Below are 16868 nucleotides of genomic sequence, written 5' to 3'. Positions count from 1 at the left end.
ATAGTGCGGTAGTCATTGTGGTATGAAGGAGTTCTTGGGAACAGGAATGATGGTAGTCATTTTAAGACATGGAGATTACAGACTGGGACAAGGAGAGGTTGAAAATTACAGTGAATATGACTATCTGCTGATCTGCGCATGCTCTGAGAACGAGTCCTGGAATACAGTCTGGCTACACAGCCTTTCAAGTGTTGACATGATTAAAGCAATATGACTTGGGACTGTTCATTTGATAGTCCCAAATGAAAACATTATAATTTTTGACCATTAGAGGACACCATTGGATTATTGTTATAAAATTGTACGGTACATAATTTGAAAAGAAAAACACAGCAGGGCTTGGTTGACATTTTTAAGAGGAGGATTCTCACCTGAATTAATAATGTCTATAACCCTCAAAGTCAACTCTGGACATCGAAACCAGTTCCACTGCATGTTTTAATTGTTCCCCTCTAATCAGGGACTGATTTAGACCTGGGGACAACAGGTGTGTGCAATTAATTATCAGGTAGAAAAAAAAAACAGCAGGCTCCGGGCCTCACTACTCTGGACAACTACAAATACCTAGGTGTCTGGCTAGACTGTAAACTCTCCAATCCAAAATGAAATCCAGAATCGGTTTCCTATTTCGCATCAAAGCCTTCTTCCCTCACGCCGCCAAACATATCCTAGTAAAACTGACTACCTTACCGATCTTCGACTTCGGCGATGTCACTTACAAAATAGCTTCCAATACTCTACTCAGCAAACTGGATGCTTTCTATCACATTGCCATCCGTTTTGTCACCAAAGCCCCTTACACGGAACCCAAACCGGCTGCGCTCGTGCGACATTGTGCATAAATGTATTTTGTCCCCCTACACCAAACGCGATCATGACACGCAGGTTAAAATATCAAAAACTCTGAACCAGTGACAATTTGGGGACAGGTCAAAAGCATTAAACATTTATGGCAATTAAGCTAGTTAGCTTGCACTTGCTAGCTAATTTGTCCTATTTAGCTAGCTTGCTGTTGCTAGCTAATTTGTCCTGGGATATAAACATTAGGTTGTTATTTTACCTGAAATGCACAAGGTACTCTACTCTGACAATTAATCCACACATAAAACGGTCAACAGAATCGTTTCTAGTCATCTCTCCTCCTTCCAGACTTTTTCATGTTGAACTTATATGGTGATTGGCATCTAAACGTTCATAGTATTACCACGACAACCGCAACACAGTTCATCTTTCAATCACCCACGTGGGTATAACCAATGAGGAGATGGCACGTGGGTACCTGCTTCTATAAACCAATGAGGAGATGGGAGAGGCAGGACTTGCAGCACGATCTGCTTCAGAAATAGAAAGGACTTCTATTTTAGCCCTTGGCAACGCGGATGCTTGTGAGCAGTGTGGGTGCAATATTTGAATAACATAGATTTCTAAACTAATTTTTGCAATGCTTGCGGTGTAGTCAGGATATTATACCACTCACCACTGCAACCTGTATGCTCTAGTCGGCTGGCCCTCGCTACATATTCGTCGCCAGACCCACTGGCTTCAGGTCATCTATAAATATATGCTAGGTAAAGCTCCACCTTATCTCAGCTCAATGGTCATGATAACAACACCCACCCATAGCACACGCTCCAGCAGGTATATCTCACTGGTCATCCCCAAAGCCAACACCCCCTTTGGCCGCCTTTACTTCAGGTTCTCTGCTGCCAATGACTGAAACGAATTGCAAAAATCGCTGAAGCTGGAGACTTATATTTCCCTCACTAACTTTAAACATCAGCTATCTGAGCAGCTAACCGATCGCTGCATCTGTACATAGCCCATCTGTAAATAGCCCACCTAATCTACCTACCTCATCCCCATACTGTTTTTATGTACTTTTCTGCTCTTTTGCACACCAGCATTTCTACTTGCACATCACCATCTGCTCATCTATCACTCCAGTGTTACTTTGCTACTATGGCCTATTTATTGCCTTATATCCTCATGCCATTTGCACACACTGTATATAGACATACTTTTTTCTGTTGTGTTTTTGACTATACGCTTGTTTATTCCATGTGTAACTCTGTGTTGTTGTTTGTGTCACACTGCTTTGCTTTATCTTGGCCAGGTCGCAGTTGAAATGAGAACTTGTTCTCAACTAGCTTACCTGGTTAAATAAAAGTGAAATAAAAACATAAATAAAAAGATGATCAGTGCTTCCTAAAGCAGACATATCTCAGCCAGGACTCTCCAACAGTGTTCCTGGAGAGCTACCGTCCTATAGGTTTTTGCTTCAACCCTAATCTAGTTTATCAAATTCTAATAATTAGCTGGTTGATGAGTTGAATCAGGTCAGAAAAATTGACGTTGGAGCGTAAACCTACAGTAGGGTAGCTCTCTAGGAACAGGGTTGGAGAGCTCTGGTCTAGGTTATGATTTTTTTCTCCAAAACCCGTCCCAGTGAACATGTCAAGGATAGGACGAGAATATGATAGTAAAATAGGACTGCGAAGACTGGTTGTTGTATTAGCAGTAGTCAAAGATTTGGCAATAAGAGCCTGTGTTACCAGTAATTATATAATCTAGTTTGTAGATCATGTGGGGATAGGATACCCACCGGTTGCAAGACCAGATTTGGGATTTGAACTGATGACCGAGGTTGCTGGCCTGCGCCTCTGACCCTAGGCTACCTGCCCCAAAAATATATAATTAGCTAAATGTAATTTAACCACGATAATAGTATAAAGAAGTTATCACAGTTTGTGTAAACAAGTATTATTTTGACACAAACTACATGACCAAAATGTGTACTTTCTGCTCATCGAACATGTCATTTCAAAATCATGGGCATTAATATGGATTTGGTGCCTCCTTTGCTGCTAAAATTGCCACCACTCTTCTGGGAAGGCTTTCCACTAGATGTTGGAACATTTCTGCAGGGAATTGCTTCCATTCAGCCACAAGAGCATTAGTGAGGACAGGCACTAACATTGGCCAATTAGGCCTGGCTCGCAGTTGGTGTTCCAATTCATCCCAAAGGTGTTGGATGGTGTTGAGGTCCGGGCTCTTTGCAGGCCAGTCAACAATCAAATTCTGCATGGACATTACTTTGTGCACAAGGGCATCGTCATGTTGAAACCGGAAACGGCCTTCCCCAAACTGTTGCCACAAAGTTGGAAGCACATAATCGTCTAGAATGTTGTTGTATGCTGTAGCGTTAAGATTTCCCTCAACTGGAACTAAGCTAAGGGGCCTAGCTCGAACCATGAAAAACAGCCCCAGACCATTATTCCTCCTCCACCAAACTTTACAGTTGGCACTATGCAGTCGGGCAGGTAGTGTTCTCCTGGCATCCGCCAAACCCAGATTCTTCCATCGGACTGCCAGATGGTGAAGAGTGATTCATCACTCCATTGAACACATTTCCACTGTTCCAGAGTCCAATGGCGGTGAGCTTTACACCATTCCAGCCAACGCTTTGCATTGCCCATGGTAATCTTAGGTTTGTGTGTGGCTGCTCGGTCATGGAAACCCATTTCATGAAGCTCCCGACGAACAGTTCTTGTGCTGGTGTTGCTTCCAGAGGCAGATGGGAACTCGGTAGTGAGTGTTGCAACCGAGGACAGACGATTGAGCGATCCCGTTCTGTGAGCTTGCATGGCCTACCACTTCGTGGTTGAGGCATTGAGATTGCATGGCTGTTTGCTCGATTTTATACACCCGACAGAAACGGGTGTGGCTGAAGTAGCCGAGTCCACTCATTTGAAGGGTGTCCACATACTTTTGTATATAGTGTAAGACCTCCCGGTATTGGGACCTCCCTTTGTGAAGTGTCAGTCCCCAGTCACGTGACACATGATCCAAAATGGCAACCTTCGTGTTTTGATCATACCTCAGTGGTTTTGATGAATAATACTTTTGTGTTTGTTTCATTCTTCGTATAATTCGAATAGATACCACTCAATTGAGGAAACGCACGCATCCTCTTTTTTTTTAACTTCGAGGCAATCAAGACAAATTGCTATTTGTTTCACGAGTTAGACTATGCACATTTGGTTCTATTAAACAGATAGCTAGCTGGCTGGCAAAATTAGTAAAGCTAGCTGAAAATAAAGGGAAAACGATGGAGGAGTTGAGTGCCGACGAGGTAAGATAACGACGTAATGTTGCTAAAAACTACTATTCGTGTTTTCCAATTTGCCTCGACAAAATCTATGTCGTCGTTGTTAACGTTACCATTTCAAAGGCTAACGTAGCTAGCTAGTCAGTGACACTACAGTAACGCGTTAAGCATAAAGCCGGAGATATAACAGTAACGGTAGCTAGCCAACACACCATTTTAACGCTGGCCTTTTCGATAATAAGGGTTTGAATACCTTGACGTCAATTTAATGGGTATGTTTTGGTACGTTATTAACGTTACTGACTATTTAGCCCACACTCTGTAACTAGCTAGTTTATTAACTAAAGGCAGGTAGCTACGTTAGCTAGCTAGCTAGGCGACTCAGCATAACACAGCAGGCCACCATGGCATTGTGCAACCAATCAGGGCCCGTTTTCCAAAAAGCCTCTTAACGCTAAATTCATCATTATAGCCTTCGTAGGAGCATCGTTAAATCTGTTTTCCAAAACTAGCGTTATTAAAACGCTCGTAATCGAACACCTGTCTCACACCACTTGTAGAAAAGCGAAGTGCGTCGTTAGATGCTTTTTTTGCCCTCCCGCGTCGCTTTATACACAGAAGAAATCCGCTAAACATATAATCACTTGGTTTATCCTTCTCTCTGTGACTGCCGACAACTAAAAGAACAAACTTGACTACAAATACAAAGTTGCCAATGTCTTTGCAATTGATACAGACAAGCGACGTATACAGACAGATATGCTTCCAATGAAAGCCGAGATGACTGCATAAAAATATCATTAGTAGATTAACGTTATATGCCAACTTCAATCATATGCATTACATTTTCATAGTTATATTTTGATACTTGTTGGCTACGGTCTAATTGTTCTATATATTTCATGATGTGTAGCGTAACATGTGCGCAGTTATGAACCAAATAGGTAATTTAGTGCGTTCTGTTATTGGGTAAGCATTAGCAGTGTTGTAGTTTTTCTTGTGTGCATTGTGTATACTCACTACTTAATCACCAGGATGCGTATCAAAGTAGTGTAGTGGATGTATACACTATCAATTAATAAGGCTGATGGAACAGATCATAATGTTTTGCTTAAAATGATGATCAACAATTATTTCTTCACATTTTAAGTGCAGCAATGTGCACATGGTGGTAGGCCTACTCACATATGTTCAATTTGCGCACCACAGATGCAAGCTGTCTCATGGACAGAGATGGAAATATCCATTTAGAAAGAGTGGAGATCTGAAGATGCAATAACTATCATGGGTTGCTAATATGACTAGGATTATGCCTTTGGCTGCTATACAATGAAATAAATATGATTGGGAAACCAATAAAACAGGAGAGCACATAAGAGGAGTCTTTTGTAAAATATTTGCCTCCATGTTTCCATGGTGGGATTTTGCCAATAGGCTAATTTGAAGCAAGATGTGCATCATGAAGTAAAACGTCCAGGTTTCAAACAATTTAAGGAACAGCAAAAAGATAGATTGAAAGGTTAATGAAGGCCTTTCTCAAAAAACCTTCTCCATTAGATGTTAACTAGCTACAAAGTAGCCTATGCCGACCTGGCAGAACGATATGATTATTTGCATCAATCCATTTGTTTTGTAAACGCCAGCTCATGTGCATTACAGAAACAAGACAACCAAACAGTCTAGGTGCCTGAATTAAAGGGTAACTACAAAAAAAAATCTACATTTCTTAGAATTTTCCCTAACCTCAAAAGTTGTCTCCTGATGTGCTAAAAGCACTGTTTGTGGACCACCAAATTGGGTGTCCTATTCAAAAATGGACAGAGCGAAAACTGAACATTTGAAATATCTGAAACCTGAGAGATGAGGCTTTGTCATAAATTATTTCAATAGTAGGCCTATTATTAGCCTACTTGCACAGTACAGCTTGGATTGGCCTGACCTGGAAAAAGAAATACGATTTTGTAATTTTAGGTCATTCAGAGTGTTACTGTTTGTCATAGACTTTTTCACACAGCACGCCATTCCTTCTCCAGGCACCACAACACCGCTGAGCATTAAAGTAAGCTGCCTCAATATTTGCAGCCGTAGGTGGTAATATCTTTCTCGGAGCTGATCCGTCGTCAGTATTGTGCAATATTTCTAATGCTACCGAAAGATTTGAATGGAGAAAGCTGATATCACTATTGGCATGCTCCAATGGCGCACTTAGCGACCGTTGTCTCTGCGTGGTGTTTTTGGAAATGCATATTACATCTTTGGCAGCTGTCAGAAAGATGTATTGTTAAAACTTTCATTAACCTAAGTTCCATCGCTATTGCGAAACCGGGCCCAAGTCAGTTTAACATGCCGTTAGCTAGCTAGCTTCAAGCTGTCATTTTATTATTCCCAAAGATGTCGGCAATCAACACCTAAATAAATGTTATTGTCTCTGTGTTTTTTTTATTTTTATGTCTCTGGATGCAGTTTGAAGAAGTTGCAAACTAGTGTTTGCACAATGACAAAGTATATGGTAACTGCTAGCATGCTAGTAGATACCATAGTGCAATGACTGGATGTCTAATGCAAGTTAGTATTGGCTCACAAAACTACCTCCAACTTCCTTCATACTGGATGCAGAGACATAAATATGGTATACATAAGTTCATCTGACTCTGGGGAAGTAGATAAAGGGCTTTAATGCCAAAATCCCGATGTATCCCTTTTGACCATGATTAATGATCAAATCAGTGTCTCTCATGTTGGTCTGTTATACTGTTAAGTCGACTGAATCATCATTGGGTAACTAGCTAGCTTGCTTCTGTTCATTACAGATCCGCAGAAGGAGACTGGCCAGACTTGCAGGAGGGCAAACATCCCAGCCCAGCACCCCCCTCAGCACTCCCCTGACGTCCCCACAGAGAGAGACCCCCCCTTGGCCCCTTCCTGGGACCTCAGGGGCCACACCCCAGCCCCTACCACCAGCCGCCTCACATTCACTTGGGCTCAATGTCCAGAGTGTCACCCCCGCCACCTCTCCTATTGGCGCATCTGGTATGAGCACATCTTAGACAGCATGTTTAAAGATGACCAAAACATTCAGCAAAGCCTCAATCTTTTGTTTGCATTTTTATAGTGTGTTCTGTAGCTAGCTTTCACAAAATCTCCTACATTGGGAGCTAAACAAGTTTTGTCAGATTGCTTGCTGTAAAGGCATTGCTGTAAGCTAATTAGCTACATAATGAATGAAATGGCACTCAAAAGGCTCAAGTCAATACAATTCATTTATCTGCCCTGCATGGACGCATTTCAGCCTCACCATTCATGCTGAGAATGACAACAACAAAAACACAGGTGGCCATAATTAGGCTATAGGTCAAGTTCAGACATTACTGGCTAGTACACATTTTAATTTATTTAAATGTCACCTTTATTTAACTAGTAAGAAGCATTAGTAGGCTGAAATACTCTGCCTCTTATCCGTGTTGTATTGAGTGAACATGCTTATGTACAAATGTGTACTTTCCACTCAGTCGGACTTAAAAGAACCAAAGTTCAGAAACTTTGGTAGGCAGTCTGGTTTTAAATAGTTCTAGGACTCTAAGCAGATGCAAAATAGGCCCGGTTGGAGTAGACTTGTTTAAGTTGATCTTGAGCGGTTTGGAAAACCTGGTAGCCTCGAACAAATAGCGACCAGCTATGGAATCACCATGATCAAACCTGGTCTTGAGCAAAACAAAGTCTCCCGAACCTGCCATCGTGCCCTTTACCAGGAAAGTGCACAGTCACTGTGCCGTTCGCGCACCAGCCTTGGCCTGAGTTCAGCTAAGGGAACAGATGAGAGTGCTAACATTCTCAGCCAGCGGAAGTCAGAGTGGAAAGCAGTGTGGCATTCTATAGGCTATTCCCAGATTGTGGGCTTATTCTTGAACATTACATTCCTACTGCCTCTGCAGTTAATGGCCTATTTTAGGATTTTGTTCTGAAGTCCATGGGAGATATAAAGTGTGTCCTCATTTGGCATCGGTGTGAGAAATGCTGCTTTCACAAACGCATACAGTACTCTAGAACGTATACTATTGAGTCATAGATATGGATGAATACAGTCTCCCTATTGTTTGTACTGGTTAGCCTACTCTGTCAAAGGAAGCTACCTAAATGACTGACTGACTGCTTTAAAATGAGATTCACAATGTGTAATGTTGTTTTCAATTTCAAGTGTTTTTAAAACATTTTTTTAAACATGATAGACCCAAATCCTTTAAGTTGCCAAAATGTAAAATTATTTGATATAGGCTTTCAATAAACTAATTTCCAATAATTGTTAAACAGATTTCCACAAATGTGGTATTCTATCTCACCATGAATTTAGCTAGCAAATAAAAATGCAATATGGCTTAGCCTACCTTTGCAGAAAATGCTGTTAGTTTACAGCTGTTCATCCCAATTGAACACAACCAAGGTTGTGTTCAGGAGGGTGCAACGAACAGCACTGGCATCAGGCTTCAACAATAACACCCTGTGTCCATGAACTGCTTTGATATCTTTTCCAGCCAGGCAGAAGACATTCATTTTCAACGGAGGCAGTCTGCACCATTGCGTTCCATCTGCCATACTTTGTTGTACATGTCACAGGGGCATGTCTGTTCCACACAATGTATTTCTACCCATCTAAATGATGCCCTGCTGAACAAGGCCCAGGTTTTCCACATTATGTTGAGGGTTCTGTAGTCAGGTGGTAATTCCTGGTCTTTCTTTAGCCATTGGATATGGGCCTTAATCAGCTTTGTCCTTAGCTGTTGAGTAGACAGGCTTTCCAATTCACACACTCACACAGCTGTGTTCAAGTTCATTTCTGGTAGCCTAACTTGGTGAGCTGACAAAAAGTGCTTGTTGCCAATGGACCTACTGTACATATGCAGAGAAAAGCCATGGGGGTCGAGTCAAATGTACTGTATTCCTCACACACGGAGCTCTTCAGTTGTGTCCCAAATGCACCCTACTCCCTATGTAGTGTACTACTTTTGACCAGGGCTAAGGGTAGTACACTATATAGGGAATATGGTGCCATTTTGTCTCCACCTGTGTACCTTATTTGTTTTCTTCCTTTCGTACCTGTCCCAGGGGTGACGTACTGCAGTCAGAGCAGCGAGGGAGTGAGCTCCCTCTCCAGCTCTCCCTCCAACAGCCTGGAGACCCAGTCCCAGAGTCTTTCCCGATCCCAGAGCATGGACATTGACACAGCCTCCTGTGAAAAGAGGTGAGCAACTCGGACCGGTCGATTCAAAACCGATCCTTAACCCAGTTTTGAGAGGTTTGGCTAGGAGGTGTAAGCAATATGGAGATTCGAAGGCAAGATGAAGCTATTGCCATGATGTTTATCTACCCCAATTCTCTCAGATCTACAGGACAGGAGTGTTTAGGGGTAAGAGGTCAATTTAGGAGACCACACTGGAAATGGTGTTGAGAGAGTTTGTGAACCCTTTAGAATTTGCTGTATTTCTGCATACTTTTGACCTAAAATGTGATCAAAGTCCTAATAATAAAGTGAACCTAATTAAACAAATAACACAACCTTTTCATTTCTTTATTGAGCAAATTGATTCAAATTGATTTTGTGCTAGGAATATGGGACCAAATACATTTAATTTAGCTCATTAATGAAGAGGTTCACATACTTTTTCCAACCAATACATTGAATTTAAGATACATTTGCTCAATAAAGAAATTCATAAGTACAATTGTTTTTGTTATTTGTTAAGCAGGTTCACTTTTATATATTATTAGGACTTAGATGATGAGGATCTGATCACATTTTAGCTCAAACTTATGTAGAAATGCAGAAAATCCTAAAGGGTTCAAACTTTCTTTCACTGCTGTAAGTCTTCTGACTTTTTTGTGTGTTTGTCAATGATTTTATTTATGTTGTCTTTTGAAGTGTGTTTAAAATGGTCAAATAAACTAAACAAAGTGTAATTCAACGTAAGAGAAGAGGCTAGGATGACAGGCATCACATTTCAGCTCTGTTCAATTGTTATGGCCCGGGGTCAGTCTGATCTCATGCTTAGTGTATCCATTCACCCCTTATGAACTCCTTACACAAAGCTTTAATAGATGTCACATGCATCCCTTCATTCCAACTCAAGTTAGAAAGTTTAAAGCTAGATACAATGTGTGCAGTGTGTTATACAAAGATATGTGTTAAAGCTGAGCTCCGCGATAGGTGAAACAGTGCCACTGGCCACCCCAGGCACATTTTGTTTTTGTCTTGAGGAAATTAGCATCCAGCATTGTATAAAAAAAATACTCTGATGTTCTATCGCATGTGCAATGGCGTCCGAGCCATTGTAATATCGCAAATAAACTAGTCAGGTTCACCGATAAAGATTGCAGCTTTAAGGTAAGTGGAATAGCACAAAACATGAAAGCACTTAAATGCACAACAGAGGCGTAAGGATTTTAGCTGTTCTGAATTTACCTTGAATGCTAATTGCACTTCTTAAGAACAAAACCTTGCCGACAAACAGTTAAAAGTGGTGGATGGCCACATAAGCAACGTAAGTGTAAGAGATCAACTGCTGGGTGTCAACGAATGGTGGCGATTCAACATGTAGAATCGTCCGGAAATGAACAGAAAATAACAGCTCGTCATAGGCGAAAGGACCGCCACAAGCTGATTTTAACTGTTCATCGCCACAGTGTGTTTAGTCCTTTTTGAGTTGGAGTACAGTTGATAGCCTGTTTGTGTGATCTGGTGGAGGGATAAATTGGTTGTCCCTATCTATGTTGCTCCTCTCTCCCTCTGTCTCTGTGCGTGTGGCCCAGCAGCATGTCCCAGGTGGATGTGGACTCAGGGATAGAGAACATGGAGGTGGAGGACAGTGATCGCAGGGAGAAGAGGGACCTGGCTGAAAAGGTAAGCAGAGCTCCCATTCCACCCCCTTCCTTACTGTACTTCCTGTACTTTAATCAGTCACTTTGTCTGTGTCTAAAAAGGCACCATCTATTCCCATGCCTGAAGGCTCAAACTGAATTATTCCACTTCTCATATCAATCTCTACATACTTCAGTCTGAATCTGCCATCATTGAAAGTCATTTGTGGTGGGTGAAAAGTAATGATTGGATCGTGTCTAACCAATCCGTATCAAAGCCAATTATGTACTTTAAATACGGCGCTTCATTCACGTTTGTTATGGCTCTGGCCCAACCCATTGGTTTCTGGGACAAATCAGATGGTCTGAATGTGTTCACATTCTAGAGGGTTCGGGGATGGAGTCAAATCCACACTCATTGCAGAGAAGAAACGTTTGTGGGCCTGGAGTGGCATTTGGCCGGAACAAAGAGTCTGGGTAGCCAGGCAATCTATTCCCTATATAGTGCACTACTTTTGACCAGCACTTCGAAGTAGTGCACGATACAGCATAGGGAATGGGGTGCTATTTCAGACACAACCTCTGTCAAGAAAAGGATCTGCCAAATGAATGGAAGTCAATGGAATTGTTGGAGACTTTGTACATCAATACTTTTCACCAAATGAGCAGTGGGTTCATATACTTCAGCAGGTTCATTGTGTAAGTGAAAATAAATGTCCTTTTGATACTCCTGTCAATGTAGAAAAGGAAATAAATGGCTAACTCTCAAAGAAAAATACGTCTTCATTTCAGTCATAATAAGTAGGTAATTTTGGATGGTCAGAGAGCCATTTTCGACTTTAATATAAAGACCTTGCTCCTGGCTGATAAAACAACTTTGGTTTTGAGTTAATTACTTTTATTTCTGTTAAAGTCTCGCAATGATCTAATCCCTAAATTCAAAATAGGTAAGGGCATGCTAATTTAAATAGGTAAGGGCATGCTAATTTAAATAGGTAAGGGCATGCTAATTTGTTGCCTTGCAATTAGTAATGAGTGGAAGGTCTTTCATGGATGATGTAGAATAGATTTCTTTACTATTGCACAATAGAAACAAATAAAATGTCTGCAGTTTTTCGGAACAAAATAACCTAAATGATGACTGGCATTGAAGATTCTTTATCTGTATGCCCAGGTTTGCCTCAGTGATTGCATTATAGAATCCTTCACCACCCATCTCCACATGGCTATTGAACTGAAATACTCTGAACCAATACATTTGTCTATGCCTATGGTCTTTGAAAGCTCTCTGAAAACACCCCTGTCTGCTTACATGGTACAGTCTGTTTCCTCTCTAACCCTCACCCGAATACTTTTGTATTATGGATTCTACCATCTAGCTAAAGGTGTCTTTGAAAGGGGTGTTGTTGCTTGGCTAATTGGCACCAATAAAGAGCAGCTGGCAGCAGCAGTTATTAGCTCTTAGTTATTGTATAGCCATTGCAACAGAATCAATCCATTTCCAATAGAAAAATTGATAGTAAAATAAAGTTGCTAATATGGGTATCCTACTGTTTTCACTAATTCAGATCTAAAATCAGCAGTGTAATTTGCTGACAGTGGTAAGGAGGCAAATCCATGGTTACTTGTCAGAAAGTATTGTGCTATTAAGAGTAAAACAAGGCTGTCCATTGTCCCCATATTTATTATGGCCATTTGAAGTGCTAGCTATTAAAATTAGATTCAACAAGAACATCAAGGTGTTAGAATTCCAGGGGGGGAAAAAAAATTGTTAAATGTATGCTGATGACTTAAAGAAATAATAATAATTCTCCCCTTAAGTCCACAATCTGGATCCCTGGACAGTCTCATTGAAGATCTTGATAATTGTTCTCGCCTATCTGGACTAAAACCTAAATATGACAAGTGTACCATATTACGTATTTGATCATTTAAAAACATGTTTATTGTACCTTGTAGTTTACCAATAAAATGGCTGTGAATTTGCAGAGTGCGAAATTCAAATGACCAAAATCGTAATATTAAACATTCATGAAAATACAAGTGCAAATACAAATACAAAAACATCATTTAAAAGCTTAACTTCTTGTTAATCCAGCCGCTTTGTCAGATTTAAAAAATACTTTACGGCGCAAGCACACCGTGTGATTATCTGAGGACAGCTCACTGCACACAAGCATTACATACATTTTCAACCAAGCAGAGGTGTCGCGAAAGTCAGAAACAGCGATAAAATAAATCACTTACCTTTGAAGATCTTCATCGGGTTGCAATCACAAGGGTCCCAGCTACATAACAAATGGTCCTTTTGTTCGATAAAGTCCTTCTTTATATCCCCAAAAAGTCAGTGTCATTGGCCCGCTTGACTCAGTAATCCACCCATTTCCCTCGTTCAAAATGCATACAAATGAATCCCGTAAGTTACCAATAAACTACTTCCAAACACATCAAACAACGTTCCTAATCAATCCTCAGGTACCCTAATATGTAAATAAACGATCAAATTTAAGACGGAGAATACTGGAGACCATTACCGGAGACAAATAACGAAGTACGCACCCTCACCGGAAAGTGCAAAAAACTGCAGCCAAAATGGGAGCCACTTACTAAACAAGCCAAAATACCAGCAACAGTGTGTGAAAACCTTGTAAAGACTTACAGAAAACATTTGACCTCTGTCATTGCCAACAAAGGGTATATAACAAAGTATTGAGATGAACTTTTGTTTTGACCAAATACTTATTTTCCACCATAATTTGCAAATAAATTAATTAAAAATCCTACAATGTGATTTTCTGGATTTTTTTTTTCTCATTTTGTCTGTCATAGTTGAAGTGTACCTATGATGAAAATTACAGGTCTCTCTCATCTTTTTAAGTGGGAGAACTTGCACAATTGGTGGCTGACTAAATACTTTTTTGCCCCACTGTACTTACAATGGCACTGCCTACTGCAGATGACTCATTTTTTAAAATTCATATGAGCAAAAAATATTTCATTTTAATTTGGAATGCTAAGCCAGAATGAATATGAATGAATATGAGTTTGGGGGGCTATTCAACATTAAAGATTTAAACCTCTTACTAAAAGCTTCACTCATACATAAGTTATTCGTAACCATTTTGGGGTTTTCCAGTAGATTATTACAAAAGGCTCATCCTTTGCCTTCATACAGATTACGACTTCTAATTTCGGACTAATTAAAAATGAAAATGTGTTTAAAGTATTGCCCTTTATTAAACAAGCCATAAAAGCTGGTTACAATTTCAGTTTTATCCCCCAGAAAAGATTGAATAAATTTAACAAATGTTATGGTTACTCAAATATACTGATTTAATAAATGTTTTTAAAAAATTCTGGAAAAAACGTTATGAATAGAAACAGAGTTAGATCACATGTAGCTATCGGAAATATATGGGGAATATCTGCTATAGTTTTGGAAAGTCATTTAGGACATTTGTGCATGACACAAGTCATTTTTCCAACAGACCGATTATTTCACTTATAATTCACTGTGTTTTAATGACTCCAACCTAAGTGGATGTAAATTTCCGACTTCAACTGTATATGGGGCATACAGCAATTTCAGCTCTGTAGATTTTGCTACGAAGAGACAGAATCATTAGATCATTTATTCTGGTATTGCCCCTATTGCCCCTTGTTTTTGGTCACAGGTTCAGGAATGGTTAAAAAAAATCACAACATGCGCTTAAAATTAACCTTACAAATAGCAGTGTTGGGCGATTTTGGAAAGCCGTAGTCAGTCAGTCAATTAATATAATAATACTCGTAGGAAAGGTTTTACTTTTTAGCACGCAATCTGTTGATACAATACGATTAGAAAGTTTAAAGAAGAATGTAAAACATCACAGCACAATTAAAAAATATTTGGCACGTGGAAACCAAACGAGGGTGGTCTATGTAGCAGAAAAGCTGTAAAGAAAAAATATATATATGTCCTCCGAAAAGTGTTGGACGACTAAAAAAATAAATAAAAGCAGCAATTCTAGCATTCATTTTCTCTCAAAATTTGAGTCAAGGCTGCTTTTTTGGGGTGGACCCTCCAATAAAAGCAGACATTGAGTCCTGAACACCCTGCTTTTACCCAAGGACATTTTTATTTAAATGTTTTGCCGCCTATCGGTACACATGGCCACCTGGTAACCAGTCTTTTGAACGGCAATGACCGTTCTAGTTTGTAATTCTAACTATTGGTGTATCTGTCCCAGGAATCCGGTGAGAACTCAGATGTCTCTGAAGAGCAGGCTCTGCAGCTCATCTGTAAGATCCTACGCGTTTCCTGGAAGGAGCAGGACAGAGACGTCATTTTTCTCCCCTTGCTCGCCGCCGAGTTCCACCAGAGCAGCCTCAAAGACGGTATGGAAAAGATGCATGATATTTCATATGTAGCTATGTTTTTATTGAATTGTACAGCTTTTTGCAAAAGAGTCCTAGATTATGGTTTAGGATTTCCTCATCTGAATGCAATAGCTGAAATTGTTTTTTAAATCTTCTAACCCAATGTTTCTATTGAAATTTGAACAAAATATTTTTATTAAATACAAATCAGTTTGTGTAGTCAGTCTTTTTTAATCTGTCATGTATACCATTTTAGAATTGGTTTACAAGTCACAAATGAAGTGTATGTTTATAGGATTTCTCTTTCTCCTCCCAGTCTTCTCTGACTTCAAAGACCTGATTGGCCAGATCCTGATGGAGGTGCTCCTGATGTCTACCCAGTTGCACGTCCACAACCCCTTTGCCAGCCTGACTGCCACGTCCGAGCCAATTGCTGCTGCCAAATCTCTTGACCACCACCTGACGCTGATCCAGCCCTCCAGCCAGGGCAGCAGTCCCATGGCCCCCTGTGCAGGCTCGTTTGGGGCCAGCTCTTTGTCCAGGCAAGTACCCCCCCAGTGGCCCCACGACTAGCCCCCAGTCCTGGGTACACACAAAGTCAGCAAAAAAAGAAATGTCCTCTCACTGTCAACTGCATTTATTTTCAGCAAACTTAACATGTGTAAATATTTGTATGAACATAAGAAGATTCAACAACTGCGACAACAACTGAACAAGTTCCACAGACATGTGACTAACACAAATGGAATAATGTGTCCCTGAACAAAGGAGGGTAACTCAGTATCTGGTGTGGCCACCAGCTGCATTAAGTACCACAGTGCATCTCTTCCTCATGGACTGCACCAGATTTGCCAGTTCTTGCTGTGAGATGTTACCCCACTCTTCCACCAAGGCACCTGCAAGTTTCCAGACATTTCTGGGGGAAATGGCCCTAGCCCTCACCCACCGATCCAACAGGTCCCAGATGTGCTCAATGGGATTGAGATCCGGGCTTTTCGCTGGCCATGGCAGAACACTGACATTCCTGTCTTGCAGGAAATCACGCACAGAACGAGCAGTATGTTTGGTGGCATTGTCATGCTGAGGGTCATGTCAGGATGAGCCTGCATGAGGGAGGAGGATGTCTTCCCTGTAACGCACAGTGTTGAGATTGCCTGCAAAGACAACAAGCTCAGTCCGATGATGCTGTGACACACCGCCCCAACCATGATGGACCATCCGCCCTCAAATCGATCTTGCTCTGGAGTACTGGCCTCGGTGTAACGCTCATTCCTTCGAAGATAAACGCGAATCTGACTATCACCCCCAGGTGAGACAAAGCCGCTACTCATCAATATGCCTACAAGCCCTCAGTCCAACCTCTCTCAGCCTATTGCGGACAGTCTGAGCACTGATGTGCATTCCTGGTGTAACTCGGGCAGTTGTTGTTGCCATCCTGTACCTGTTCGGATGTACCCATCCTGTGCAGGTGTTGTTACACGTGGTCTGCCACTGCGAGGACGATCAGCTGTCCGTCCTGTCTCCATGTAGCGCTGTCTTAGGCGTCTCACGA

General features: G+C 41.0%; 1 protein-coding gene across 4 annotated transcripts in view; it reads left to right on the top strand.

Moving 5' to 3' along the window:
- The first annotated feature begins 3805 nt into the window (after window positions 1-3805).
- The window catches only part of ube4b (ubiquitination factor E4B, UFD2 homolog (S. cerevisiae)), a 48066-nt gene continuing 35003 nt past the window's right edge, over window positions 3806-16868 (top strand). Inside the window, exons 1-6 of one of the 4 annotated variants that reach the window (XM_021616116.2) lie at window positions 3806-4132; window positions 6919-7138; window positions 9209-9344; window positions 10910-11000; window positions 15187-15334; window positions 15633-15858. In XM_021616116.2, the coding sequence (XP_021471791.1) occupies window positions 4109-4132; window positions 6919-7138; window positions 9209-9344; window positions 10910-11000; window positions 15187-15334; window positions 15633-15858 (845 nt within the window). In that variant the 5' untranslated portion in view covers window positions 3806-4108. The remainder of the gene's footprint in view (window positions 4133-6918; window positions 7139-9208; window positions 9345-10909; window positions 11001-15186; window positions 15335-15632; window positions 15859-16868) is intronic. The other 3 variants (XM_021616118.2, XM_021616119.2, XM_021616120.2) reach the window with 3 other exon arrangements.

This window comes from Oncorhynchus mykiss, chromosome 9 (assembly GCF_013265735.2).
Source record: "Oncorhynchus mykiss isolate Arlee chromosome 9, USDA_OmykA_1.1, whole genome shotgun sequence".
Taxonomy (NCBI): Eukaryota; Metazoa; Chordata; class Actinopteri; order Salmoniformes; family Salmonidae; genus Oncorhynchus; species Oncorhynchus mykiss.
The sequence above is the reverse complement of the archived record's forward strand: the minus strand, read 5'-3'. Positions and strand labels throughout refer to the sequence as shown.